Source organism: Pelophylax lessonae, assembly GCF_965119305.1.
Source record: "Pelophylax lessonae genome assembly, chromosome: 5".
In the NCBI taxonomy this organism is placed as follows: Eukaryota; Metazoa; Chordata; class Amphibia; order Anura; family Ranidae; genus Pelophylax; species Pelophylax lessonae.
In genome coordinates, this window is record NC_138772.1 from 516,070,550 (window position 1) to 516,096,696 (window position 26,147).

The window sequence follows — 26,147 nt, forward strand, 5'->3', positions numbered from 1 at the left end:
CCCGATCGTCCGCCAGTCACTCGCGATCGTCGGTGGAGAGGGAGAAAGGCAGGCGGCTAATGTAACCAAGCCACCTGTCATTCTCCCCTGTGTAAGAATAGTGATCATATGGTTCTACTATGTAGGACCGTTGATCACTGTTCCTACACCTCAAGCCACAGCCAATCACAGTTAAAATCACGCCCCTAGGGACACACATAACTCCTCCCTCAAAAAAAGTTAACCCCTTCACTGCCAGTGTCATTTTACAGTAACAGTGCATATTTATAGCACTGATTACTGTAGTAATGTCACTGGTACCCCCAAAAGTGTCAAAAATGTCAGTCAAGGGTTCGATCTGTCCGCTGCAATGTCGCAGTACCGCAAAAAAAAAAATCGCAGATCGCCGCCATTACGCGTTAAAAAAAAAAATTACAAAAATCTTTCCCTTTGTTAGTAAACGCGATAACTTTTGCGCAAACCAATCAAAATACGCTTTTTGTGATTTTTTTTTACCAAACATATGTAGCATAAAACAAATTGGCCGAAAATGTTAAAAAATTTTGATTTTTACATTTTTTTGGGGGAATTTGATATAAAAAAATGTGAAAAATATTATTTTTGCAAAATTGACGCTATTTTTTTGTTTATAGCGCATGATCAAAAAATCGCACAGGTGATCAAATACCACCAAAAGAAAGCTCTGTTTGTGGGAAAAAAAGGACGTCAAATTCGTTTAGGTACAGCGTCGCACGACCGCGGAATTGTCCGTTAAAGTCACGCAGTGCCGAATCGCAAAATAGGCCCTGGTCAGGAAGGGGGTAAAATCTTCCGGGGCTTAAGTGGTTAAATACACTAACAAATTTAACCTGAACTCAAGCTAATACCTTATATCCAGTTAGAGCAAACTTTTGTTTTTATTTTGAGATAGAGATTTCACATAAATAAAAGCTGATAATTTTAAGCACCCATGTCAGTGGTAAATGGTTTGCATCATCCCTATATCTTGATAAATCTGCTAGACAGCTTATCTTTTGAAAAACAGACTTACTGGCTGGATCACCAGATGGAAATAAAGGAAAGAAGAAAAAAAACTAAGAATTGGTAAGCTGCAATGTAATAAAGGTTTGCTTCTGGGTTTAATACCACTTTAAACTGGTTCTGTAAAGTAATCTTTTATTATTTTCCAAGAAATTACAAAGTAATATAAGCAGACAGAAAATAAAATATTATAAAAATGACAATTTCCTATTGGATGTTATCCTCCTGAACCCTTTCAAAGGTTTCTACAATTGTAGAGGAATGATATAGAGGGCATCTTTATGGTTTTGGAGGTGACAATGACAAAGTATTTTTCGATTCTCTTTTTTTGCAGGGGACAGTTTACTTTTTTTGGATTTTCTTTGAGCGCACCATCCATGGGTGACTCACCATAGCACCTGGGACTGAAGAGGGGTGCACTGGGTTCTATGGATTAACATACTTGGGGATGTTTCCCTTTACTTCCCATCAGGACATGATGGGAACATTTTCAAGCAGGAAAGTGTCACATTTTGGCAGAACGGGGCAGGTTACAACTTCTGATAACATTTTGTTATGTCTGGGCTTTTTGGTCCATGTCAGAGGGACTCCCCTAAATCTTGTACTGCTTTCCTGATTTTAGCCCGGCTATGTAATCATTCAAACTTTTTTTTAAAAAAAAAATTATAAAAATCGATACTTGTACAACTGCTAGTATAAATTCTAGAAAAGCATCCTTCTAATCATTTCCTATAATCCCTATAAACCAGACATTAGGCAGAAAGTGGCTTCCTCTAGTACAGTGGTCTCCAAACTGCGGCCCGGGGGCCAGATGTGCCCTTTGCTTGCTTTTATTTGGCCCATGATGTACTATTTCATCCATTGATACAAATAATGGGGCACAATTCCTTCCACTAACACCAATGATGGGGCACAATTCCTTCCAATGACACCAATGATGCAGCACTATTCCTCCCACTAACACAAATGATGGGGCACAATTCCTCCCACTGACACCAATGAAGGGGCACAAATCCCCCAACTGACACCAATGAAGGGGCACAAATCCTCCCAATGACACCAGTGATGGGGCACAATTCCTCCCATTGACACCAGTGATGGGGCACAATTCCTCCCATTGACACCAGTGATGGGGCACAATTCCTCCCATTGACACCAGTGATGGGGCACAATTCCTCCCATTGACACCAGTGATGGGGCACTATTCCTCCCATTGACACCAATGAAGGTGAACAAATCCCTCCACTGACACCAATGAAGGGGCACTATTCCTCCCAATGACACCAATGATGGGGCACTATTCCTCCCAATGACACCAATGATGGGGCACTATTCCTCCCAATGACACCAATGATGGGGCACTGTTTCTCCCACTTACACCAATGATGGGGCACTATTCCTCCCATTGACACCAGTGATGGGACACTATTCCTCCCATTGACACCAGTGATGGGGCACTATTCCTCCCATTGACACCAGTGATGGGACACTATTCCTCCCATTGACACCAGTGATGGGGCACTATTGCTCCCATTGACACCAGTGATGGGGCACTATTCCTCCCATTGACACCAGTGATGGGGTACTATTCCTCCCATGGACACCAGTGATGGGGCACTATTCCTCCCATTGACACCAATGATGGGGCACTATTCCTCCCAATGACACCAGTGATGGGGCACTATTCCTCCCATTGACACCAGTGATGGGACACTATTCCTCCCATTGACACCAATGATGGGGCACTATTCCTCCCAATGACACCAATGATGGGGCACTATTCCTCCCACTGACACCAATGATGGGGCACTATTCCTCCCAATGACACCAATGATGGGGCACTATTCCTCCCAATGACACCAGTGATGGGGCACAATTCCTCCCAATGACACCAAAGATGGGGCAAAATTTCTCCCAATCATACCAACAATGGGACACAATTCCTCCCATTGACACTAGTGATGGGGCATAATTCCTCCCAATGATGGGGAACAATTTCTCTCAACGACACCAACAATGGCACCCAATGACTTCATTAATGGGGCACAATTTCTTCCAATGACACTGATGATTGCACAAAATTCCTTCCAATGGCTTTAAGGAAGGGATGCAATTCCTCCCACTGACACCAAAGATGGGCCATTGTTTTTTCCCACAGACTCCAAGACCTTTTCTACTTCCAATGGCCGCAGTCCGGACCTCCTAATGTCTGAAGGACAGTAAACTGGCCCTTTGTTTAGAAAGTTTGGAGACCCCTGCTCTAGTATCTTGTGCAGTGCTAACATACTAACATGTTTCAGGTACATGGGGCTGGCTGGGGTGATGCTTTGGCAGGTTTATAGAAGGTTGAAAGCACAGGGATGACCTAACCAGTACACCTACTCCAATAGGCAAGCTGGAGGCAGGGAAAATGCAGGAAATGGTTGTATATGCCCAATGTTGGTGTTACTATGCCGGCTTTGCTTTGTGGCAGTGTTGGTTGGATAACAAGACTGGCTGAACAGAAATATTAATATATTGGCAGCTCTTCCATATGCCTTTCTGCTGTGTGGATGGTTCTTTGGCTGGAACTCATTTTTAAGGACAAAATATATTACAGTAAAAGGGGCTCTATGGAAAGTATTGTTCCGCCGTATGACGCACTCTTTCATAGAAGATATGAAGTGACTACCAAGGCAGCCCAGACTGAATAGGAACCCGGTTATCTGGATGGTGTATGCGCCAATCTGCTGATGGTATTCTGGCACTGAAGGAAATACAGACTTGACAATACACAGACACTGCCAGCCTGGCATGGAGGCAGCTGTGTAAATTACATTTTAATCAGGCCTGCCAAATCCAAAGTAAATATTATTACTGAGAAGCATTCTCCAGCCAAGAAACTTCTTTTGTCTGTCCTAAATGAACAGGTTCTGGCAGCCACCATATCACACACACCACCCAAACTACCAGTATGGACACACAACATGGAACTGGAAACGCATTTCTCCCCAAATACAGCGCACAGAGGAAAATATTTAGAGCTCAAATTAATTAAAAGGGGGATTTCGTGTTCTATGTTGGAGGAGCGCTAAACCGTTACAAATCCATTTTTCCTATACAATATTGAAGGCAAGGGAAAAGAAAAAAAAAAAAAGGGAAAAAAAAAAAAAAGAAGAGGAAAAGGAAGAGGGGAGAGGAAATTGAAGAAAGGGGGGTGGGGGAGGAAAAGGAAGGGGAAAAAAAGGGAAAAGGGAAGAAAAGGAAAAGGAAGAGGGGAGAGGAAATTGAAGAAAATGGGTGGGGGGGAGGAAAAGGAAGGGGAAAAAAAGGGAAAAGGGAAGAAAAGGAAAAGGAAGAGGGGAGAGGAAATTGAAGAAAATGGGTGGGGGGGGGGTAAGGAAGAAAGGAAGGGGGGAAAAAAAAGGGAAAAAAGGGAAAAAGGAAGAAAAGGAAGAGGGGAAAAAAAAAAGGGAAAAAGGAAGAACAGGAAAAGGAAGAGGGGAGAGGAAATTGAAGAAAATGGGGGGGGGAGAGAAAAAGGAAGAAAGGAAGGGGGAAAAAAAGGAAAAAAAGGGGAAAAAGGAAGAAAAGGAAAAGGAAGAGGGAAAAAAAGGGGGAAAAAGGAAGAAAAGGAAGAGGGGAAAAAAAGGAAGGGGAGGGAAAGGAAAAAGGAAGAAAAGGAAGGGGAAAGAAAGAGTAGAAAGAAAAGAGGGGAAAAAAAAGGAAGTCAGGAAGGGGAAAGAGGGGAAAAGGAAGAAAGGAAAAGGGAAGAAAGGAAAAAAGGAAGAAAGAAAGCAAATAGGAAGAAAGAAATGAAAAAGAAAGGAAAAGGAAGAGAAGAAAAGGAAGATAGGAAAAGGACGAGAGGATTGGAGTGGAAAGGAAAATAAAAGAAGGAATGGAGAAGGAAAGTAAAAGGAAAAATAAAAGTAAAAAGGAAAGAAATGGAAAGAAAAAGTGAATGAAAGGAAAGAAGGAAAGGAGAAGATAATGATGAGAAAAGGAAGAGGCGGTGAGGAATGGAAAGGAGAAAATAGGAAAGGAAAGGGAGAAGGAGAGGTATAAAGGAATAAGGAAAAGAAAGGGAAAGGAAAGGGGAGGCGAGAAATCGAAGGAAGGAGAGTAAAGGGAGGAGAGGAAGAACAAGGAGAGAAATAGGGAGAAGGTGAGGAAATAAATAGAAAGGAAAACTGGGAAGAAGTATGAATACAGGAAAACAAAGTAGAAAAAAAAAGAAGGGAAAGAAAAAGTAAATAAGGAAGGACAGCATTAGAAAGGATTCTGTCTTTCATGTTCTGTTAAAACCTTGCAAACAAATTCACAAATTCTTTTTTTCTTTGCTCTATTTTTCCAGACATCAACCTCAAGAGTTTACAAAGCAAATATTCTGTATTTTAGGTTGGAATACATAGGCAGCCAAAATAAAGCAAATAATTAGACAGATGTTGGAGAAATTAAAATCAATATATTTCTAATGGAAAAGAAACCAACTTCAAGGAAAAAAAAGTGCTGTCTACTTACTCTCACAACATAGTTGAATTTCCGCATGTCCATGATAGCAGTGGAGAAATCTAATCGGTTGAAAGCCTCTCCGAGAGTGCAATAGCCATGGCGCTGGGGGTGGAAAAAAAAAAAAAAAGAAAAGCAATGACCCCACTGGAAAATCCTTCTAAGGAGACACAGCAGGCCTAGGATCACATGTGCCTGATGGGTAGAAAGCTACTTTTCCACCAGACGTTATTATTATTATTATTATTATTATTATTATTATTATACAGGATTTATATAGTGCCAACAGTTATTTAGCACAGCACTTTACACCATGAGGGCAGACAGTAAGGGGTATATTTATTAAAAAATTGCAGCGCCATTCATTCTGTGTTAATGCTGGCAAAATCAAAAGTTACTGGTCTGTTTTCTCTCCAGGTCAGATGTTCTTCATTAATAAGAATAGTTTGATTTAGGAAAATTCTGCATTAGGGCCACTAGATAGAGATGCCGATCATAGGAAACAAGTTTTTATTTCTTCAGCACCATCTAATGGCCCTATGTCCCTGATTCATGGTATTCTTATGAATGAAGAACATACAACCTGGAGAGAAAATAGCCTGGTGACTTTCGATTGTGCCAGCACTCACACACAACGAATGCAGTTTTGCAGGATGAATAGCTCTGCAAATTATTATTATATATTCATTCCTAAGTGAATGGAGAGAAACTAGGGCAACCTCTGCTAAGCCCCCAGTAGTGAAAAAAAATACCCCTATCTAGGTACCTAAATGTTAAAACAAATAACACAAAAGGCCTCATGCACACTGGATGTTAAAAAAACGCCAGTAGCTTTGTGGTGAGTTTTTCAGCGTTTTTTTTTAGCGTTTTTTAACATCTGTCAGCGTTTTTTTTTTTTTTAGCTAAAAATCACCTCCCTGCTATTTTAGCAACTCCCACAATGCAATGCTTGCCAGAATTTAATTGCATGGGTGTTCACACCCATGTGATAAGATTTAGGTGCATGGGAAAATAGGGTCCTACAACATTTTGGTGCAAATGTGGACCCTTTTTTCCCCCCACATCAAAATCACATCGCATGAGTGTGAACACCCATGCAATGCGATTCTGTCAAGCTCACTGCATTTTGCAATCTGTTTCAGGGTGTCGTTCATGGAACATTAAGCCCCCGTTCACATCGGGCAGATTCGAAATGCGATTTGATATGTGAAATCGCATGTCAAATCAGAGCCGAGTGCCAGCAACATCATTATCCCAATTGGTGCAACCCTGACTTTGTGGCGGTGCACCGATTCCCAAAAGCAGTTTCTGCACTACTTTTGGTGACTCCAGGGCGATTTCAATAGACATCTGTTCATGAACCCGTACAGAGGTCTATCAAATCGACCCGAAGTCGCACTGACATGCAAGTTTAAAATCGTGCGCGTTCAACTGAATGATTTTAGCGTGAAACAGTGCTGTTGCCGGCATTAGGCTCCGATTTGACATGTGATTCGACATGACAATCTCATACCAAATCGAGGAAGAAAAGACAGGCGCCACTCAGTGAAGCAGAAAAGGTTTATTGCATAGCATACATAACGGACTTACATTAAGGCAATGGCTTATCTTTATGGCTCCTGAGTCCCTTTAGTGGCTTGGTGCTTCCACCCTCCGGCCGAGCCAGCAGCCGGGAGATGACAAAACCTCAGGGAAGTCCAATGGGGGAGCCGGATCGGGCCAAGGACGGCGGTGAGCCGCTCGTCCACTGGTGATGACGTAACGCGTTTCGGAGCATGCGCACAAAAGCTCCTTCCTCAGACAATGATGTGTGATGTGTGATTCCTCTATGTGCCAGCGGGATTTCGGCTTCTGCCTGTCTACGGCGCTGCCCTCTGTGACAGCATCGGAAGTTTGCACTACCTGGAAGTCCCCTCTTTTCCATTTTCGTTTAAGTGCGGACCCTACCCTGATTGGCACAAGCACCCAACACACCCTTCTTTGTTTCTGATCTCATACCAAATCGGCACAACCTCAACAGGGCTTCATATTCCTTGAACGATACCCCGAAACAGATTGCAAAATGCAGTGCGCTTGCCAGAATTGCATCGTATGGGTGTTCACACCCATGCAATGCAATTAGGTGTGGAGGAATTAAAGGGTCCTACAACATTTGGTGCAAATGTGATGCAATTTGAGCCATACAAAATATATGGCTCAAATTGCATTGCACATATATCACATGTGATGTGCAAAGGAATGCGGTGCGTTTTTGGTGCAAATCACATGCGATGTTCAGCATGCACCAGTGTGAACCTAGGCTATGTTCCATGAATGACACCTCAAAACAGAACCCAAGCTTAAAAAAAAGCAAAGGAATAAAAAACGTAAAAAAAACGCCACTTTTTTGGCGTTTATCAGCGTTTATTGATGTTAGAGCGTTTTAACAGCTGAAAACGCTATTCAAAACCCACTAGTTATCTAGGTTGCTATCTAGCAAGGCTGATAACAGCCTAGGTGTGCATGGACACATAGGATACCTTGCTGGGGAGTTTACTGGCTGTAGAAAAAAACATCTGACGCCAAAAACAGCCGCTGTAAAAACGCTCCGTGTGCAGGAGGCCATAAAGTGAGAAAAGTATCAATTTATACTGATTGTAAATTGTACAAGAAATGAAGATTCTCCTTACCTCCTTGGTGCTTCCTTTGTGCACATAGATCCACTTTTCCTTGTAGAAATCTGTTCAGACAATGATGAAAAAATAATTAATTAGAGAACATGAGAAGAATAATCAGCAAATGTAATTTTAGATCTATAAATAATCTGCACAGACCATCGAGTGCGAATATTCTAAACATTGTAAAATCTTAATGGAAGTTCTCAGGCCAGACAAACACTGACCCCAATGGGACCCTACTAAAGTCCAAAGGACAGTGAACTGGACCTTCGCTTTGTATTTGGCTGCTTGCCTGGAGAGTAAAACTATTTTTAACTAAATTCATAAAACATACACGCGCATGCGCACACACAAACCCACACACTGTCTTACATTGTGTCTTTGTGTTGTTATTCAGAAGATCCTTCTTTCTCTTCTTAGCAGCAATGTCATAATTCAGATTGTGGAAGAGATTCTCTTTATTGTTTTCTACATTGAAGTAGCTGGAAAGGATACAAAACAAGAAGCGGTTATAAAATATTCAGGATGTATATGGAGACACAAAACACTAACTATACCAACTACAGTATTTCTGATCAATTTAAGGCCCATGATATGTGGTTGTGGATTCATTCTGGTATGGGCAGATCTGGGAGGGGGGCAGTTTTATGGCCAGAGGAGGGAATTGAGGAGAAGCGGGGGGGGGGGGGGCAGTTTTATGGCCAGAGGTGAGAATTTAGGAGAAGGGGGGGCAGTTTTATGGCCAGAGGTGGGAATTGAGGAGGGGGGGCAAATTTATGGCCAGAGGTGAGAATTGAGGAGAAGGGGGGCAGTGTTTTGACCAGGGTGGGAATTGAGGAGAGGGGGGGGGCAGTTTTATGGCCAGAGGAGGGAATTAAGGGGGGGGGGGCAAATTTATGGCCAGAGGTGGGAATTGAGGAGAAGGGGGGTCAGTTGTATGGCCAGAGGTGGGAATTGAGGAGAAGGGGGGGCAGTTTTATAGCCAGAGGTGGAAATTGAGGAGAAGGGGGGCAGTTTTATAGCCAGAGGTGGAAATTGAGGAGAGGGAGAAGGGGGGGGGCAGTTTTATGGCCAGAGGTGGAAATTGAGGAGTAAGGGGGGGGGCAGTTTTATGGCCAGAGGTGGGAATTGAGGAGAAGGGGGGGGGCAGTTTTATGGCCAGAGGTGGGAATTGAGGAGAAGGGGGGCAGTTTTATGGCCAGATGTGGGAATTGAGGAGAAGGGGGGCAGTTTTATGGCCAGATGTGGGAATTGAGGAGAAGGAGGCAGTTTTATGGCCAGAGGTGGGAATTGAGGAGAAGGGGGGGGGGCAGTTTTATGGCCAGAGGTGGGAATTGAGGAGAAAGGGGGGGGGGGCAGTTTTATGGCCAGAGGTGGGAATTGAGGAGAAGGGGGCAGTTTTATGGCCAGAGGTGGGAATTGAGGAGAAGGGGGCAGTTTTATGGCCAGATGTGGGAATTGAGGAGAAGGGGGCAGTTTTATGGCCAGAGGTGGGAATTGAGGAGAAGGGGGCAGTTTTATGGCCAGAGGTGGGAATTGAGGAGAAAGGGGGGGCAGTTTTATGGCCAGAGGTGGGAATTGAGGAGAAGGGGGCAGTTTTATGGCCAGAGGTGGGAATTGAGGAGAAGGGGGCAGTTTTATGGCCAGATGTGGGAATTGAGGAGAAGGGGGCAGTTTTATGGCCAGAGGTGGGAATTGAGGAGAAGGGGGCAGTTTTATGGCCAGATGTGGGAATTGAGGAGAAGGGGGCAGTTTTATGGCCAGAGGTGGGAATTGAGGAGAAAGGGGGGGCAGTTTTATGGCCAGAGGTGGGAATTGAGGAGAAGGGGGCAGTTTTATGGCCAGAGGTGGGAATTGAGGAGAAGGGGGCAGTTTTATGGCCAGATGTGGGAATTGAGGAGAAGGGGGCAGTTTTATGGCCAGAGGTGGGAATTGAGGAGAAGGGGGCAGTTTTATGGCCAGATGTGGGAATTGAGGAGAAGGGGGCAGTTTTATGGCCAGAGGTGGGAATTGAGGAGAAGGGGGCAGTTTTATGGCCAGAGGTGGGAATTGAGGAGAAAGGGGGGGCAGTTTTATGGCCAGGGGTGGGAATTGAATGCCTACATTCTAAACGCGCCTCAAAACAAATCTGTATTGCTTTATAACAACCTCATTTATTCTCAGTAGTCATCTTCTGGTTGTATTCCTCCTTAATGGAAATGACAGAAAACAGGCGCAGTCTCAAAGCAAACAAAAAAAAAAAAACTAAAACAGAAGACCCAAACGTTTAATTTTTTAAAGGTGTTGTGGTTCGTCTTTTTACCTCATTCTATTGCCTGTTGTTGAAGTGCACTAAACTGAGAATGAACAGGAGGCATATAATCTGCTACCAGAAGCAATTTATGACATCTCTTTGTGGAACTGCAGCCTCTTTGCTTCTGCCTGTGCCATGCATCGGTTGTGCCACACTAGAGCTGCGCGAATAATGGTTAAAAAAAAAAAAAATCTCGATTCACCCCCCCTCACGATCTTAAGTGCCGGTTCACATTCTTGCGGCTGTGGCGATCGCATGTAATATCGGAGCGCACTACTTCTTCATTACATGCGATCGGCTGTGCGGTACAAGTTCAGCCATACACTTTGTATGGCTAAATTCGCACCGCACCCGCAGCAAAGTCGCACAGGACCCTTTTTTTCAGCCGCATCAGGATCGGATCGCACAGTGGTTCACACTTGTGCGATCCGATCCTGTGCGAACTGTAAAGATCGCACTGCGATATGCGATCAAACTGGGGGTGTCGTTAACATTTCATTGACACCCCCAGCGTATCGCATATGGCAGGGTGCGTTTGCGATGCGGGAACAGGCTGCGAATTCGCAGCCTTCCCGCATCGCATAAGTGTGACCAGACACAAACGGCATGTCCTCGATTCTTACAGAGCTGTTCTCTGCTCACTCACTGATGGAAAAAAAAAAAAAAACCTCCTGCAAATGTTTATCAATATTGTTAAGGCTGCCAGATAACAATAAACACAATGTTTTACAATGTATCATTTCCTTCTTTTAGAAGAAAGCAATGAGCTTCCATCTGTAAAGGAAGTCAGGTTAACCTCTTAAAGACTAAGCCTTTAAGACACTTGTTGATAAAATCTGTATTTTTTGCTAGAAAACAAAAATCATTATTCTCATTTTATCCAGAATTGAACTCTATGCCACACCCTAATCATTTTAGGTGATGCCGATTCCCCCTACTTCCCAGGCTGCCATCCAATGCTGCTGACTTCCCTCCTCTCCTTTCCCCTTCTGCTGGGGATGTTTCAAGATGGAGGGGGGGGGGGGGGGCTAGGTGGGAATAGTTCCTTTTCTAAATGAACACACCTACTCACTGTGTCCATTCCTGACTGAATCATAGTAAAACTGTTTACTATGCTTCAGGTTGTGAATGAACCAGAAAGCCTCTCAGCACAGAGCACTTCCCATTCATTCACTGCCCCGTGCAGCTGAGGCTGCAGAGAAAGGCTTGTGTGTATAAGATTTGGGATGCACACCCTAATGCAGTGATGGCGAGCCTTGGCACCCCAGATGTTTTGGAACTACATTTCCCATAATGCTCATGCACTCTTCAGCGTAGTTAAGCATTATGGGAAATGTAGTTCCAAAACATCTGGGGTGCCAAGGCTCGCCATCACTGCCCTAATGTAATGGGCTGGCACCATGGATGACGATAAGGATAGCAGTATGCAAATCAAGTGACTGCCATGATTACAGTATTGTGTGAACTGTTTGGACTTAGGGCTCTTTCACACGGCCGCTCCGATTTCTTCTTCCGCTGCGGCACTTTTTTTTTCACGGACACGGATGACACTTGTGTCATCCGCTCCGTATGTCCGCATATCATCCCATCCGTTTGCGGATGATATACGGACATAATGTATGTCTATGGGGATTGCGGATGTCAGCGGATGATCAGTTCTAACTTTTGTTGACATATTATAAGAATGTCTAATCTGTAATTTGATGCCTTTTGGAGATTTTTCCATCTTTCCTTGGCTTCTTTATGCACATTAATACAAATTTTTACCTGGGGTGCCCAAACTTTCGATCCCCACTGTATGTGCCGGTTTACATACGTATATGGGATGCGGGATCCCTGCAAATCCACTGCGGGTTCCCACATCACACCCGACTCGCAGGCAGTTCACACGGCCATATGTGAATCTCTTTCAATACAAAGTTAACAACACCCCGCATATTGCAGTATGAACTGTCAGTTCGGACATGAATCCGATGTGAACACCCATGCGATCCGATTCTGGTGTGGACCAAAAAAAAGGGTCCTGTGACTTTGGTCTGAATGCGATGCAAATTCAGCTATGCAATCTGTATGGCTGAATTCGCATCGCACAGACATCGCATTTGATTTTCAGAGCAGCGCGCTCACATGCAATGTCTGACATCGCATATATGTGTGAACCGGGACTAAAGGAAAGCTGGTAGAAACACAGATTTTAGATACTGACCTACTAAAAAAAATGCTCATTGCTTGGCTGGCATGCTGAGCCCCCTGACTTAAAACGGACATGTAGATCAAAAGTTCTAACCACACACAGCCAGAAAACTGGCGTTTCTGAAATGAGGTGAGCAATGGCAGCTGATTCCATCAATGAAGCACTCTATGAAGGATGGACGGGTGAATGAAAGGTCCGTCTACTTTCATAGGAGCTGTACTGTAGCCTCCATGAAAAAGATATGCTCTATGATAGGAGGATGGATGGATAAATGGAAGGTCTGCCTCATCCATTCATAGATCACTTTTCATGAATGGAAGCTATAGTACAGCATCTGTGAATGGAGGAGGGGGCAGAAAGGGTGGGCATAGTTGACATTCTTGACATGGCCCTTCCGCTAAATTAACCTCCGCAGCACCAGTATCTATCCATCCATCCATCTATCCATCCTGATCTATCTAGCTATCCTTATCTATCCATCCATCTATATCTATCCATCCATCCATCCTGATCCATCTCTGTATCTATCTATCCATCTATATCTATCCATCCATCCTGATCTATCCATCCATATCTATCTATCTATCTATCTATCTATCTATCTATCTATCTATCTATCTATCTATCTATCTATCTATCTATCTATCTATCTATCTATCTATCTATCTATCTATCTATCTATCTATCTATATCCATCCTGATCTATCCATCCTGATCTATCTATCCATCCTGATCGATCCATCCTGATCCATCTATCCATCCTGATCTATCTATCCATCCTGATCTATCCATCCTGATCCATCCATCCTGATCCATCCATCCTGATCCATCCATCCTGATCCATCCATCCTGATCTAGCTATCCAGTGCCCACTAGGTGGCAGTCTTGTCTTTTACACATTTAATAATTAAAGTATCCTTCAGCAATAATCAAAAGCAACAATTAATCTATTTTTAAACAGCGAAACAACACCTGGGCACCGAATGATGAACTCTGTTGATGAGCAAAGCAATGTAAAGCAGGATTAGCCCTCATTCACATCAACGCAGCTTTTAAATCGTGCAAGTTCTGTATCTGAAATTGCATCATTTCAAAGTCGCATTTCAGTCCGACTTCGGGGGGCGACTTGAAAGATATCTATGCGAATTTATGCACAGATGTCTATTGAAATGACTCCCGAAGTCGCCAAAAGTCCTGCAGGAACTACTTTTGGAAGCTGACGTGTCGTCGCAAAGTTGGCGTCGCACCGATTGGGGCGCTCCCGTTGCCAGCAGAAGGGTGCGATTTGACATGCAATTTGACCGGTCAAATCGCGCCCATGTGAACGGGGGCTTAGACAGAGAAGTTTGACTGACTGTATTCACTGCAGCTGTATGTATACATTTCTAATGTTGCACTACATAAGCCAGCTGGGATGGATATGAAGCTATAAAGCCACATAAGGGCTCTTTTACATTCATGGTGGAGTGCAGTGCCTTCTAAAGAGATCCACATTTTGATAGCTTTTCAGAGGGCATTTGACAGGCAGCAAGAAGGCCTTGTATCACCTTTTTACTGCCTCATATACCCTATAATGCCTCTTTCACACTGGTGGAGTCCACCAGCGGATCTGCCCGCTCAGTAGGGAATCTCCCCACTTAGCAGGTGGATGACAGGTCTGTGTTTGCTCCACTGGTGCAGAGCGGACACAGACACAGCCCTATGTTCTCTATGGGGCTGTTGGTTGGATACAGACCACCTGTCCATTTCCATCTGACTGTCATCTGATTCGCCAGGCGAAGGGGGAAAGGATTCCCATCTGTCTGTTTTTAGCGGACAGGATTGGATCGGATGCCGGCGAGTGACACATGTCCACTGACACATCTGCTGCTCCATAGAGAGCAATGGATGGTCTGATCGGGTTTTATAGTGTAAAAGAGGCCTAATGCTGTGCTGCAATCACATTTTTTGTACATGGTTGAACTTAGTGGGCAAGTTTGACAGGTGGTGTTGCCTGTCAATGAGTTAAAAATGCTGCACCCGTGAAGCAAAGTATTGCAGCCTCCGCCTGTGTACAGCCCCATCTGGCTGTTATTTTACAGTTAGGGTGGGTGGCAAAACTGGCTCAGCCGCCCGTTTTGGAGGTTTGGTTAGGTGGTCGGTTGAACAGGTCTTTTGGTTTGCCAACTCAGCCAAAGCTGTGGCACACCCTGTATTGCTGCAAACTCCATCCCTACAAATATATTCTATATATCAGGTCAGAGAAAGAAGTTAATGGCAGTCCTACAAGGATCATGTTCTGCATCCAGGGTCAGGCTTATGAATGGTTTCTCTGTTATGACAAATATTACTCAACAATGGCTTACATAATGCAGCAAATTGACAGCAGTGTCACTACCAGCTGATTGAAAGGCATTCACATAATGCGCCTTCTGTGATAGGTCTTCCTTTTAGCATGGCACCAGTGCCTGGCTCCAATCCCAGGCAGTGAGATGGTCCCCCCCCCCAGGGGGTCACATAGCGGTGACATAATGGATGAATAGCACAGGTGAGTCACACAGCAAACAGACACCGCCTGACAATTACAGGTACGGCACAGGTTCATCGACTTGGCGGGGTCAGTGTGCGGGGAGAAGAAGAGAACACAGGGAAGAATTCAGTAGGGACGTCAAGGTCTCATTACAAAGAACTCTTTATTGGCTCCACAGTCATCAATACCATTCCAGCTGCCATTTCCCAGCACAGGACTGAACCTTGTCAGGAGAAATTAAAGTGTACAACCTTGTTTATATGGGGGGGGGGGGGGAACAGGCAGTTGAGCTGTGGTTTTATTAGTGGAGCAGTAAAGGGGAAATCAACCAATGGGGTCATTGGCACAGGAGTAAAGGGGAAATGTCCCAATGGGGGTCGTCAGTACAGGAGTAAAGGGGGGGGGGGGAAATCGCCCAATGGGGTCGTCAGTACAGGAGTAAAGGGGAAATCTCCTCATTGGGTAATCAGTACAGGAGTAAAGGAAGGAAATCTCCCAATGGGGTCGTCAGTACAGGAGTAAAGGGGGGGGGGGGAATCTCCCAATGGGGTCGTCACTACAGGAGTAAAGGGGGAGGAATCTGCCATTGGGGTCGTCACTACAGGAGTGAAGGAGGAAATTTCCCCATAGGGTAATCAGTACTGGAGTAAACGGGGGGAAATCTCCCAATGGGGTCGTCAGTACAGGTGTAAAGGGGGAGGAATCTCCCAGTGGGCTCGTCAGTAAAGTAGTAAAGGGGAAATCTCATTGGGTAATAAGTACAGGAGTAAAGGGGGGGGGTCTACCAATGAGGTCATCAGTACAGGAGTAAAGGGGGAGGGGAATCTCCCAATGGGGTCATCAGTACAGGAGGAAAGGGGGGGGGGAATCTCCCAATGCGGTCGTCAGTACAGAAGTAAAGGGGAAATCACCTCATTGGGTAATAAGTACAGGATTAAAGGGGAGGGGGGAATCTCCCAATGGGGTCGTCAGTACAGGAGTAAATGGAGAGTGGGGAATCTCCCAATGGGTTTATCAATACCGGCGTAAAGGGGAGGGGGGAATCTCCCTATGGGGTCATCAGTACAGGAGTAAAGGGGGGGGGGAATCTCCCTATGGGGTCATCAGTACAGAAGAAAAGGGTGGGGGGAATCTCCCAATGCGGTTGTCAGTACAGAAGTAAAGGGGAAATCACCTCACTGGATAATCAGTACAGGATTAAAGGGGGGGGGGAATCTCCCAATAGGGTCATCAGTACAGGAGTAAAGGGGGAGGGGGGGAAATCTCCCAATGGGGTTGTCAATACAGGAGTAAAGGGGGAGGGGGGGGGAAATCTCCCAATGGGGTCATCAGTACAGGAGTAAAGGGGGGATCGCCCAATGGGGTCGTCAGTACAGGAGTAAAGGGGGGGGGATCTCCCAATGGGGTCGTCAGTACAGGAGTAAAGGGGGGAATCTTCCAATAAGGCTATCAGTACAGGAGTAAAGGGGTCATTCCCCAATGGGTCATGGGCACAGGAGTAAAGGGGAAATCTCTCACTGCACCCACTCTGCATGCATGATCAGATTTTTTCCACATCTACATGCAGGCAGCCTATAGAAGTGGATGCAGACGCAGTGGCTGCACGGACACAGCCGCATGCCAAATCTGACATGCATGCAAGAGCAGGTGCACAGATCTGAATGCACATTGTCTGTGTTCGGGGCCGTGCACACACCTGAACCCGCATGGATGTCAGATTGGGAACAGCGTCTGTTCATTCAGTTGATATTAAGGAGACTTCCTGCACAGGGATGCACTGAACACCTCAGAGGCGTAACTAGAACCTTCAGGGCCCCGATGCAAGAAATCATGAAGGGCCCCCCAGACCCCTGGCCGGGGCCCTTCCCTTCAAGCCCGGGGCTCTTCCCACTAATCCTGGGGCTCTTTAATCTCATTGCATGGCCTTTTATTATGGTCCCGCATCAGGATCCTTTCACAAGTTCTGCAGTGGGCCCCCTTCCTGCAATCTTGGGGCCTCCCCACAGTGGTGAAATGCCAGGGCCCGGTCTCAAGTGTGACCTTTGAGATCCTAGAAGTTCACCCACTGGTTTGCTACCGGGCCCCCTGGAGCATGGGGCCCGGTAGCGATTGCAACCCCTGCAACCCCTGTAGTTACGCCCCTGGAACACCTATGCATACCAATGCAGCTCAACAAAGCCCTCCATAGCCATAGGCTTCAGTACATCTGGTGTGAATGAGGCCTTATTGAAAGGGGCTAAAATGTTTGCCTTCACATAAAAAAAAAAAATCCAATGTCAGATCTCCTTTTATCCATTTGGTACATTTGTATCCTTTTAGTATCTTAATTTGGAGGCCTTGACTTGACACTGAAAAGCTGATTGTGCTTTACATTCTCCGTAAACACAAAAACACGCTGACAGTAAACCGGCGTTCGTTCTATGAATGTTCCGGACTATTTTAGGCAGATGGAAACTTCTGTCTGGTGAATGCATTGCTTATCACAACAGGCCGTCAGTAGGCCCCTGGTAACACACCGGAGGCGCAGGCCGTCACAATGGAGAGCTTTAGATCTGAGTTCTACTTCCAGACACGGCTCTATAAATAACGTCTTGTTTTCTAGAATGACACAAACCACAAGAATTCTATTCCACCGCTCTGCCTGCGCCTGGACTATGATGGGTCGTGTGAGGTACAACCGTCCCAGGGCCCTAATATTCTTATGGCACCCCAAATGCCGCGCGATTTTGCGCTACAAAATCGAGCAGCAAAATGTGCTTTTAAAAAAAAATAAATAAAAAAATCAAGCCAAGCTTGTCACCCATAGAGGAGCAGGAGCTTCTACTGGGCGATACGTGTGCATAGGCAAGCCCATTGAAGGGAATGAGCTGCCCTATGCATGGGAAGTGGAAACACATGAAAATTCACAAAAATTGCAAGCATGAACACTTGTTTCTGCGATATATGATCGGGGCCTTACTCAGGGCCGTCTTTAACACAGGGCAAAAGGGGCAACTGCCCAGGGCCCAGTCGTTGTTGTGGGGCCCAAAGCAGCTGGCCCTTGAGCCTCCACTGCCTGCAAATAGGTAATAAGTGGATTTTGGAGGGCCCAAGAAAATATTTGCCCAGGGTCCAATCAATATTAAAGATGGTCCTGGCCTTACTGTATGGCTGGGTTTATTCTCCAGCTGTATTATTCTATTACATTCTCTGCAGAACAAAACAATATTCCTCTTTCTTTAAGATTTCATGCTCACAGCTATATGTAGGTGTTCTATGCACCTAGTGTAAATTTCCATGTGGCTCTCCTGTGCCCAGCGAGCCACATGTGCCGCATACAGCCTGCCATACATGTGAATGGCTGTACGCAGCCGTACGCAAACGCTGATGCTTCTTTGCATCTGCATTTACCAGTGCATTTGTATCCAAAGTTTTTCCCGAACACAAATGGTTCACTTGTATGGCAGGCTGTACATGGCACATAAAGCTCCCAGGGTGCAGAAAAGGGCCTGCAAAATTATGCTTGAGAAAATGCTTACAAATAACTATGTGCATGAACCCTACAGAATTTGCTGGCAGCAAGATATCTCGAAATAAAGCAATGCTTATATCATGCGTACAATTTTTCAGCGTACATGATGTCTGTTGGCCTCCAGGGTGACAACATGAAGTCATCAGCGTCTGCTGCTGATTAAACACAATTGATAGAAGTAAGCTGCCTAGCGTCCTTCCTTGCTAGGACCACAGGCTGCTCCTGCCTCCTAGCGTCCTTCCTTGCTAGGACCACAGGCTGCTTCTGCCTCCTAGTGTCCTTCCTTGCTAGGACCACAGGCTGCTCCTGCCTCCTAGTGTCCTTCCTTGCTAGGACCACAGGCTGCTCCTGCCTCCTAGCGTCCTTCCTTGCTAGGACCACAGGCTGCTCCTGCCTCCTATCGTCCTTCCTTGCTAGGACCACAGGCTGCTCCTGCCTCCTATTGTCCTTCCTTGCTAGGCCCACAGGCTGCTCCTGCCTCCTAGCATCCTTCCTTGCTAGGACCACAGGCTGCTCCTGCCTCCTAGCATCCTTCCTTGCTAGGACCACAGGCTGCTCCTGCCTCCTAGCGTCCTTCCTTGTTAGGACCACAGGCTGCTCCTGCCTCCTAGCGTCCTTCCTTGCTAGGCCCACAGGCTGCTCCTGCCTCCTAGCGTCCTTCCTTGCTAGGACCACAGGCTGCTCCTGCCTCCTAGCGTCCTTCCTTGCTAGGCCCACAGGCTACTCCTGCCTCCTAGCATCCTTCCTTGCTAGGACCACAGGCTACTCCTGCCTCCTAGCGTCCTTCCTTGCTAGGACCACAGGCTGCTCCTGCCTCCTAGCGTCCTTCCTTGCTAGGACCACAGGCTGCTCCTGCCTCCTAGCGTCCTTCCTTGCTAGGACCACAGGCTGCTCCTGCCTCCTAGCGTTCTTCCTTGCTAGGACCACAGGCTGCTCCTGCCTCCTAGCGTCCTTCCTTGCTAGGACCACAGGCTGCTCCTGCCTCCTTGCGCCCTTCCTTGCTAGGACCACAGGCTGCTCCTGCCTCCTAGCGCCCTTCCTTGCTGGGAACACAGGCTGCTCCTGCCTCCTAGTGCCCTTCGTTGCTAGGAACACAGGCTGCTCCTGCCTCCTAGCGCCCTTTGTTGCTAGGACCACAGGCTGCTCCTGCCTCCTAGAGCCCTTCGTTGCTAGAAACACAGGCTGCTGCTGCTGCCTCCTAGCGCCCTTCGTTGCTAGAAACACAGGCTGCTCCTGCCTCCTAGCGCCCTTTGTTGCTAGGACCACAGGCTACTCCTGCCTCCTAGCGCCCTTCATTGCTAGGACCACAGGCTGCTCCTGCCTCCTAGCGCCCTTCGTTGCTAGAAACACAGGCTGCTCCTGCCTCCTAGCGCCCTTTGTTGCTAGGACCACAGGCTACTCCTGCCTCCTAGCGCTTTTCATTGCTAGGACCACAGGCTGCTCCTGCCTGCTAGCGCCCTTCGTTGCTAGAAACACAGGCTGCTGCTGCTGCCTCCTAGCGCCCTTCGTTGCTAGAAACACAGGCTGCTCCTGCCTCCTAGCGCCCTTTGTTGCTAGGACCACAGGCTATTCCTGCCTCCTAGCGCCCTTCATTGCTAGGACCACAGGCTGCTCCTGCCTCCTAGCGCCCTTCGTTGCTAGAAACACAGGCTGCTCCTGCCTCCTAGCGCCCTTTGTTGCTAGGACCACAGGCTACTCCTGCCTCCTAGCGCCCTTCATTGCTAGGACCACAGGCTGCTCCTGCCTCCTAGCGCCCTTCGTTGCTAGAAACACAGGCTGCTGCTGCTGCCTCCTATCGCCCTTCGTTGCTAGAAACACAGGCTGCTCCTGCCTCCTAGCGCCCTTTGTTGCTAGGACCACAGGCTACTCCTGTCTCCTAGCGTCCCTCGCTCTTAGGACCACAGGCTGCTCCTGCCTCCTAGCATCCTTCACTCCTAGGACCACATGCTACTCCTGCCTCCTAGTGTCCTTCGCTCCTAGGACCACAGGCTGCTCCTGCCATCTAGCATCCATCTGTTAATAGGACACAGGCTGCTCCTGCCATTTAGCATCCATCTGTTGCTAGGACACAGGCTGCTCCTGCCTCCTGAGAATACGTGCACCAAAACACATGGTAACAAAGTACCACATGATTCAGTGTGCTGCAAATCAAAAAAGGTGCTTGTACTTTTGTTTAATTTTCACGCATAGGGCAGCCCACTGAATTCAATGTGCTGCTCTAAACATTACACCCCAAATCGCACATGCATCATTGCACCTGCAGAGGTATGAATGTATCCTTAGTGGTCAACTAAAACTAGTTTCCACCTTCAAGTGTATTTATTCCTAGCTATCATGGCACATCACCTGCACTATAAAATCAAAGTTCAGCAGTAATGCGTCATTTCTATCAAATCAGCAAACTGTTGCGCGTCAGCACCGGCTTAGATCAGGGACGGATCCCCTTTAAAGCCCGGTGTACCATCATCACACACACAGAGCTCTTCTACAATCCTGAGCACACAGTACAGTAACAGCTGCCAAGAGATTCTGGGCAATGTCATCCAGATCTGTCCTGATCCCCGCCATAATCCGGGCCCCCTGCCAGGGCCGAGCATGGCGCCATCTGCCGGAGGAAACACGGCACTTTGAGTCACATGCCTACCACAAGAGAAACAAAAACAACATGCCGTTCAAAGCCATCTCAGATCACACACACAGGCAGCAGGGAACTGGATGTCTAGAAAGCTCCATGAGCCGGGCGGCAGGGCCTGTGTTTACATCTCATGACCAGGAAATTGCTGCATCGCGGCCCCCCGCTCTGCCCGTGTATGGGCCTCATTCACACTGCCATAGACAAACCTGCCGCTATAGGACATTTCTACATGCGTAGAATATTTTTCTATTGTATTATAACTCCCGGGGTGTTCAGAATTTTGTGCATCCAAGCTCCGAATGCCTCTAAATGCATGTAAACACAAGTATATTCAAAGTGTAACTTCACTCTCACAATCAATCATGATTATTTTTAATTCTCGTGCGGCTAGCAATAGTAAATAGATAGAAAAGTAGATTATATTTACTTGTTTTAAACATTTCTTACATTTCTTTCATTACTTCTTGGTTTCTGGCCTAGGCAAATGTCATACATCCCAGGAGTCTTCAGGAGGGGAGGAGACTCTCTACTGCATATGTGTCAAACGTAAGGCCTGGGGGGTCGAATCTGACCTGCAAGGCCATTTCATGTGGCCCTCACACCTATCGTGCAGCTATGGCTGGGGCTGATTTACTAAAGGTAAACTTACGGCGGTTGCTCCAGAGCTTAGTAAATTAGGGGACGTTCTGCTGACTTCCATAACCCAATCATGTGTAAGCAAAAATGCTGTTTTTTTTATTCTTTTTTATTTAGCTTGCATGTGATTGGGTATTTTTGTAGTGGAGGTGAAGCTTCACTACAAAAATACCCAATCACATGCCAGCAACATAAAAAAACAGCATTTTTGCATACACATGATTGGATGATGGAAGTCAGCAGAATGTCCCCTAATTTACTAAGCTCTAGAGAAACTGCACTTGCAAAGTACACAAGTTATTTGTCTTTAGTAAATCAACTCCCTTTATTGCTAATACTTCTATGAGGTTTGTTAAATGCATTTATAGGGGTTGATTTACTAAAGGCAAATAGTGCACTTTGTAAAGTGCAGTTGCTCCAGAGCTTAGTAAATGAGGAAAGCTTCACTTTGCAAAGAACACCGAATCATGTGCTAGGAAAAAAACAGCAATTTTGCTTGCACATGATTGGATGATGGAAGCCAGCAGAGCTTCTGCTCATTTACTAAGCTCTGGAGCAACTGCAACTTTGCAAAGTGCACAGTCTATTTGCCTTTAGTAAATCAACCCCATAGTCTCTTCTTTCATGTAGCTGTACAGATAAATTGGTTTAATATACATTTAAATCATATTTACAAACATTTAAATCATATTTACAACCATCAAACAAAAGCTTTAATTATACAGTTTTGCAGCTTGCCAGTTCTTGTGGGTGGCTGCATTAGTTTTCTTTATTCTTTCATTTGTACCTGGTGATCCTGCCAGTAACACTTCCTGCTCTGGAGTGACAATGCTCACTTACTGCAACGTGAAGAAGCATTGCCCCCCTTGGACAGGACTACAGAACACCTCCCTCTCATTCCTTGTTTTGAAGTCTACAGGGAGAACTGGGAAAAATGATAACATGGAACAGGAAATTATCAGCTCAGTAGGTCACTGGTTGGATCAACTTGGATCAACTATGGTTAAAAAAAAAAATTTATAACTACTATACAATTTTCTTTAGGTTTTTTCCGTTAGACTTACCAAAACCATATAATATGAGGTCAGACACTTTCAATTTGTATGCAATCAGGCAGGCCCTTGTACTACATAGTTGAAGGTAAATCTAAAGGAAATCTACCAACAAAAGTTGTATAGTGTGTATCCAGCTTTAGTATGAATAGTAATGTCCCTTCTATTGCTCTCAGCCTCCTTCAAATCTCCAAATTCCCTTTTCCGTGATATATTTAACAGATGAAAAGAAAGAATTTCATTTCTACAGTTTACACAGGATGCAATTTCAGACTTCATAAACTCATTCCTATACATTAATTAATTCAGTCGCAGTACTATCTTGCAGCAGCGGTGTTCTGGGTCTGCAGTGCCCCGTTGTTGTTGTGCCCCATGTATAAACAGACACTTGACTTTCCTCCAACATTGATTGGCCCATATACACCAAATCACCGGAATCAAGGACAGTCTGTTTACTCAATGCAACTAAACGTGTTCTGGATATTAGCAAGTACGTCTGAATCTGATTGGCTACCACAGTGCAGACAGCTTTAATTTAATTAATAAGTCCCCCCAGGGGGGGGTTAATGGTGACGGGAACGTCACGCTGTAAACTATGATCGGGCAAGTTAATGTTCTGCAGCATTCCAGAATTCCTTGGCGCTGTGTACAAACAATAGCCCGGGTTACGTCTGCCATACGTATGTTCATATTTCATCCAATTTCGCCGAAAATTAGACCCAAGAAAAGTTGATGGTTCAATCGGTTCGGAGATGGTTGGTAAATTGTCGGGCAAACAGCTGCTGTATCCAATCAGAAGCAGCCGTTTTTCAGGTATTCTGCCAGGGATAGGGTTGCCCCCTGCCAGGGATAGGGTTGCCCCCTGCCAGGGATAGGGTTGCCCCCTCATCCCTTTAGTGCCGGTTCACATTGGTGCGAAGCGGGAACCCTGCGAATCCACTGCGGGTTCCCGCATCGCACCTGACTCGCAGGCAGTTCACACTGCTATATGTGAACTGCTGGGGGTGTCAATACAAAGTTAATGACACCCCCAGATTAGTTTGCATATCGCAGTGCAAACTGTCAGTTTGGACAGGAATCGGATCGCAGAGGGGTGAACACCCATGCGCTCTGATTCTTGTGCGGACCAAAAAAAAGGGTCCGAATGCGATGCAAATTCAGCCATGCAATCTGTATGGCTAAATTCGCATTGCACAGACATCGCATGTGATTTGCACAGCAGTGCGAATCACATGCGATGTCTTACATCGGGACTTAATCCAGGACACCTATTAATTACACCGTTTCTGAGGCTGATTTAATGCAGATAAAGCACTAAGTGAGTTTAATTACCACCTTAATCAGCCACAGAACCAGTGTAATTATTATGTGTCCTGGTTTAAAGGGACGAGGTGACAACCCTAGTGCAGAATGTAATAGCCAGCAGAGGAGATCTGTCCATCTGCGCTGTATAAGGCGGATGGAGCAATCTGTATGGCCTGAATATAAGAAATCTATGCGTGTATGGCCAGCATTATTCAAACAACGGTTTAGGGTTTTACGACCCGAAGAATCAATCACGGTTCCTGATTTCAAGTGACAGCAATAAAAACCATTTGTCCCTGGAAATGTCCTTGGCTGTCAACGTCCAATCAAACCTCTCATTGCCAAGATTTTTTCCGCCTCATTTAAAAAAATAAAAATTGTAACTTCAAAAGGCCCGGCTGAGACTTGTAGTCCACCGTCAGCCAGTTTCGCTCGTCCTTGAACTCACCTGTTGATGTCGCTGACGTAATTGCTGTGTTCATCCAGAAATCTCTTCCATCCATCGTCTGTCTTCACCCAGCTCTGCCCGGGGGACCTCCAGTCCTGTCCTAGGAAAGGCATTATTGTCTGCGGGACCAGCTGATGGCCTCTCTGTTTTCAGTCCTCTTGCAGTGTTCTCAGTCTAGTGTTCTCAGCCTGAGCTGGGCTATTTATAGCGCAGCCTTTGTTGCCGGAAGTGCTGGCCCCTCCCCTCCGCTGACACGTGGCTTTGTTTATGCTGAGGCTTTGTTATTGCAAAATTGGAAACTGGATCCTTGGCTGTGTCCTGAGACCAACAGCTGCAGCTCTGACACATTGTATCTGCCATCTCTATGGGCTAAACAGAGCCCCTTCCCCTACCCACCGCCTCCTGTTCCCGGGAAAGTCCTGTCTTTAAAAGAACTGTCCCTAAATTGCTTGTCCTTTGAATTAACCTTCATTTTATAAAGCGACCAGTTGTATCTTAAATCCCTAGATCCCGGCAAGTTTATTTTGTTTAACTACTTGTTAACATATATCTAAAAATAAAAGGTATATTTAAAAATAAACTAGATGACATTGAAGCTGGCCATACACTATGCAATCTGATTGTACATTTGTATTTAACCCCTTAAAGTGGTAGGTTCTAAAATAAAATAAAAAAATTCCGCCCCCCCCTGCAAGCTTAAAGTAGAACTATAGGCAAAACTTTTTCCTGGTGCCTCCGTGGCAGCATACAGGTGATAGAGCTCTGCCTCGACTCCTCACTCAGGACCAGTGAATAGCATAAAAGAGAGGCCTAGCCCCTGTCCCATCATTAACCGTAATATAGAATACCAGGGGTGAGAGCATATGCTGCCATAGATAGGCACCAGGAATGGAAAGTTACGGTAAGTATGAAACAATTTTCCGTTTTCCTGGTGCCTCCGTGGCAGCATACAGGTGATAGAGCTCTGCCTCGACTCCTCACTCAGGACCAGTGAATAGCATAAAAGAAAGGCAGGAGGTTGAGTGGAAAGCTGAGGATGTGTTGGGGGACAGAAGGCAGCTTGGTCCTGCAATTAACCATTGGTCTGGCTACACACTCTCGGTGGTGAGAGAGTGCCTGGCTCATACAAATCACCACGCTACATTGGTGGAGTGTCTAGACGGATTGAGTGAGGATAAACATGCGCTTGTGACCCCCTATAATCAAGGGGTCCTGTACTTCTGGTAAGCAGTACATACATTAGCACTGGGTGAACGTGTGGAGGTAAAGGCTCTAAGGAATACACTCCTATCAAGTCTGTGTTTTCTCATCAGCTGCTGTTTAAAATTTTTCAACACTTTGATGTTTGGAGCACTAGAGACTTTGATATATATATGTTATTATTTGCACTTTTTTG

General features: G+C 45.8%; 1 protein-coding gene across 1 annotated transcript in view; it reads right to left on the reverse strand.

Annotated features, from left to right (window-relative positions):
- FBXO32 (F-box protein 32) overlaps positions 1-24,923 on the reverse strand; it is a 43,475-nt gene extending 18,552 nt beyond the window's left edge. Inside the window, exons 1-4 of the mRNA XM_082257938.1 lie at positions 24,752-24,923; positions 8,541-8,650; positions 8,181-8,230; positions 5,524-5,616 (exon numbers count right to left, since the gene is read on the reverse strand). Of these exons, the coding sequence (XP_082114064.1) occupies positions 5,524-5,616; positions 8,181-8,230; positions 8,541-8,650; positions 24,752-24,864 (366 nt within the window). The 5' untranslated portion in view covers positions 24,865-24,923. The remainder of the gene's footprint in view (positions 1-5,523; positions 5,617-8,180; positions 8,231-8,540; positions 8,651-24,751) is intronic.
- Between the last annotated feature and the right edge of the window lie 1,224 nt (positions 24,924-26,147).